We start from the raw sequence: 3,826 nt of genomic DNA, 5'->3' as shown, positions 1-3,826 counted from the left end.
ATGCCTATATGAGGCCTTTATTGTAATGAAGTATGGGCTACGTCCAATGTTATACTTGTTTTATATGGTTTAATATAAGATGTATTCTAGACTTCTTATAAATCTGTATTGCTATATTAGGTATGTGAAATAAAAGTAGAAGCCTATGTATTGCTTCCTATACGAGGAGTCTATGTATAATCTCTAATTATATACTATGTGTAAGTGAGAGGTCTAAGTAAACCTCAATGTAAAAGTAGTTAAAAGTTTTAAATTCTCCGCTAATTTGACTTATGAAATATAATGACAAATGATAAGTGGTTAGTCTTAGTCCTCTTAGAGGACAACGACGTCGGTTACTTCTAGGGAGTGCTCCCGGATGTGACAGTGAAACACTTGGTCGAATGAAACCCTTATCTAACAGATCCTTTAACTACTCTTTCAACTCTGTTGGTACCATTCTCTATGGCGGAATAGTGATAGAACGATTATCTGGAATGATGTTTATGCTGAAGTCTATTTATCTCTGAGAAGGGACTCCAAGTAGGTCATCAGGAAAGACTTATGGAAACTTTTTTTTCTATGACACTGAATGAACGGGAGGTACCTTAAAACTAGAGTCATTAACGACTAAGTGATAGATAATACCCTTTCAAACTAACTTTCTCGCCTTAAGGTACAAAATGAAACGACCCTTAGGCACTGTTGATCAACTACTCCACTCTATGACTGGCTCATTAGGGATCTGAAATTTGAAAACTCGAGTTTTACAATTTATTGATTCATAATAGGCATGAAGTTAGTCCATACCTAGAATGACATCGGAATCTACCATGTCTAACTCAACTAAATTAGCCATGGTGTCTTCCTGATTAATGGAAATGACATAATCAAGATGAACTTGCTTAGCTAGAACAGACTCGCCAACAAGTATAGGAACGCAGAAGGGTTCACAAAGTTTCTTAGGAATAACATCAAACTAATTTGCAACATAAGGGGTTACGAAATATAAACTTTCTCCTAGGTCTAGCAAAGCATAAACATCAAAAGCAAAGACTTTGATCATACCAGTGACAACATCTGGAGAGTTCTCTTGCTCTTGGTGACTAGTGAGTGTATAGAGGCGGTTTGCTCCACCTCCAGTATCGGAAGTAGCTCCTCTAGGTGCAGCCTTGTCTGGTGGAGCAACTAATAAAGACTAGGCTCTATTGCCCAGATTTCCACTACCTTGCTTAATCTTGGGACAGTCTTTCATGAAGTGCCCCTCATACCCACATTTGAAAGAACACTGTGTCCATCATGACACTTACCCGAGTGGTTTTTACCACACCTACCATATGCAGGAGCCTAACTACCTCCTTAAGCCACACTACCTTGAGACTATATAGGTATAGCTCTAAAATTCTGTGAATTCTTTCCATTATACTCACCCTTATTTATAAGTTTAGGTGCACTAGCAGATAATTGTGCAGGCCCTTTTTGCTTCTAAAATGACGAATGATCTACGCTACCTTTCTGCTGCCCAGACTCATTTGTTGTCTTCGCTTTCTTATTTTTGAACTCTTCTCTGACTCTTAGTTTTTCCTCCTCAACCTGCTGCACATAAACCATCAACCTTGATATGTCCATGTCACCTATCAACATCGTTGACCGGCCCTCTTCGCTTGATAGATGTCCCAACCCAGCAACAAACAAGCTTATTCTACTCTTCATGTCCTTAACCATCTTCAGAGTATAACGAGGTAGTTAGGTGAACTTCCACCAATATTTATGAAAACTTAGAGAATCCTTCTTAAGCGTGAGGAACTCACGTACCTTGGCCTCTTTCAATTTTCGGGGAAAGAAAGCCCCCAAGAAGGCTTCCTCAAAACAAGTCCAACTCGCAGGTGGTGCATCCACATCTCTACCCTCATTCCACTGATCAAGCCAAGTCCTAAAAACACCCTTTAATTGATATTCAACTAGCTCAACCTCTCAGTGTCGTCAACATGCATAACTTCAAATACCTTCTTCAATACCTCAATAAAATTCTCTATATCCTTTTCAGTGCTCAAACCTACGAAACTTGAAGGATTCATCCTTAAGAATTCTCATATCATCAAAGTATCAACCACTTCATTCCTAGATCCTCTGTGTTGACCAACGTGGTTAGTCACAGCTCGACTAAGCACCCTTATCACCTCTCTAAACTCGGCATTAGTGACATTTTCATTGGGTTGCACTTCAGGTTCATTGGTTTCCCTTGATCCTGAGGTTCAATATTCTTCCTCGATGGACGATCTCTAACTACTCTTCGTGGAGGCATGATTATCTGAAACACACAAAAGCACAAATTAAAAAAAAAATTTTAGAGATCAACTTTAATGCACTAAATGATTATGAAAGAAGTAAACGAACTCCTAAATGTTACAGCCCCCTAATTATAGATGTGACGCGCTTCACACTGATAACTAGATTTCCTAGGACTCTTGAACTCTGTTCTCTAATACCAAGTTTTTCATGCCCCGAGCCTACACCCTGGGCGTGGTTTGCCCTCGAAGACCATTGTTTGCCTCGAGCGGACCCTTGTATTGCTTACTTACTTAGTGGAAGACTTGAATCAATAAACATAAAGTTATGAAATAAAGTGGAATGTTATAAATGAACATTCAACTTGGCCATTAAGGCAAACACAAGTCTTAACATAAAATAACAATGAAAAAACTAAAGAACTAACATCTGACTGACTATAAAACATGTAAACTACTGAGATGGATTTTAGAAAAACCCCGCAACATCCTAATGAACTAAACCATAAAGCAAATAAAAGAGTCCTCCGGAATGTAAGAAGCCTCACCAACACACTCTGAATGCTAAAGTTGGATCAACAGAGCGCTGGATGCTAATCTTGGTTACCTGCCTCTACATCATAACACTATGCAGGCCTAGCATCAGTACACTTAATGTACGAGTATGCGAGTTGGAATCCTAACATACATATTCTTGAAAGAGATCGTAAAAGAAACACTTACCTTGGATCTTCTCAACTTATAAATGAAACAACTCAATATAAAGCAATAAAATACATGTGATATGTGTGTGTATATATATATATATATATATATATATATAAAGCGTATAAAATCACCTGAAAATAATCTTACTTCATTAAAGGTAAAACAATAACAAACTTTACTTTATTCATATAAAAAGTAATATAATTTCTTAGGGAGATTCTCTAACCGACAAACATCACTATGAACCTAAGTGATGTTACAAAATTTTACATCACGTTGCCAAAGATTGTCCTATACCTTGACATCGTTATGGAATCTGAACTACTAAGTGAATCCACTACTTTATGCTAAAAAGTACTAAGAAATCACCTTATAACGATCCGATAGTACCCCCTAGAAGTTAGGGCATCCTCGAATCTGTAACAACCCAAAAAATGGATAAGATAGGAAATGCTTAATCTGTCAAAAATGCCTATGATTGATAAGATAGGAAATGCTTAATCTGTCAACAATGCCTATGATTAGACCAGGGTTCACACGGATTGATGCGCGTAGTACCAGGCCTCGGAACCCTTGCTACAGCCAAGACAACTAACTTCGGAAGTTATTTGAGCAAGGAAAGTTTGGGTCCAACCATGTAGGGCTCTCGAATACGAAGATTTACTCAAAGGAGTCTTTACCGGATTTAAAAAGAACAAATCTTAGGTTTGAAGGGTCTAGGGGTAAAATGGTCTTTTCCTGGGTAACGGTAGTATCATAATTACCCTAAATATGTAATTAATTATTTAATTAATAAAGTTTAGGGCTGTTTGGGGAGAGAGGGCCAAAATTGAGCCCTTGAAATGAAGTCT

General features: G+C 37.8%; 1 protein-coding gene across 1 annotated transcript; it reads right to left on the bottom strand.

Moving 5' to 3' along the window:
* Positions 1-1,464: 1,464 nt before the first annotated feature.
* LOC107030152 lies at positions 1,465-2,284 on the bottom strand. Its single transcript, XM_015231534.1, has 4 exons — positions 2,160-2,284; positions 1,986-2,058; positions 1,795-1,896; positions 1,465-1,704 (listed from the first exon to the last, which is right to left on the bottom strand). The coding sequence occupies exons 1-4, from the start codon at positions 2,282-2,284 to the stop codon at positions 1,465-1,467; spliced, it is 540 nt and encodes a 179-aa protein (XP_015087020.1).
* Positions 2,285-3,826: the final 1,542 nt, after the last annotated feature.

Source organism: Solanum pennellii, chromosome 9 (genome assembly GCF_001406875.1).
Source record: "Solanum pennellii chromosome 9, SPENNV200".
In the NCBI taxonomy this organism is placed as follows: Eukaryota; Viridiplantae; Streptophyta; class Magnoliopsida; order Solanales; family Solanaceae; genus Solanum; species Solanum pennellii.
The sequence above is the reverse complement of the archived record's forward strand: the minus strand, read 5'-3'. Positions and strand labels throughout refer to the sequence as shown.

Excerpts from the sequence above, each read along its gene's own strand:
- LOC107030152 (XM_015231534.1), bottom strand. The coding sequence starts at position 2,284 with ATGCCTCCACGAAGAGTAGTTAGAGATCGTCCATCGAGGAAGAATATT. Across the intron at positions 2,059-2,159 it reads CTAATGCCGAGTTTAGAGAG|GATGAATCCTTCAAGTTTCG; the intron begins GTGATAAGGGTG and ends AGAATTCTTAAG. Across the intron at positions 1,897-1,985 it reads TTATTGAGGTATTGAAGAAG|TGGAATGAGGGTAGAGATGT; the intron begins GTATTTGAAGTT and ends TGGCTTGATCAG.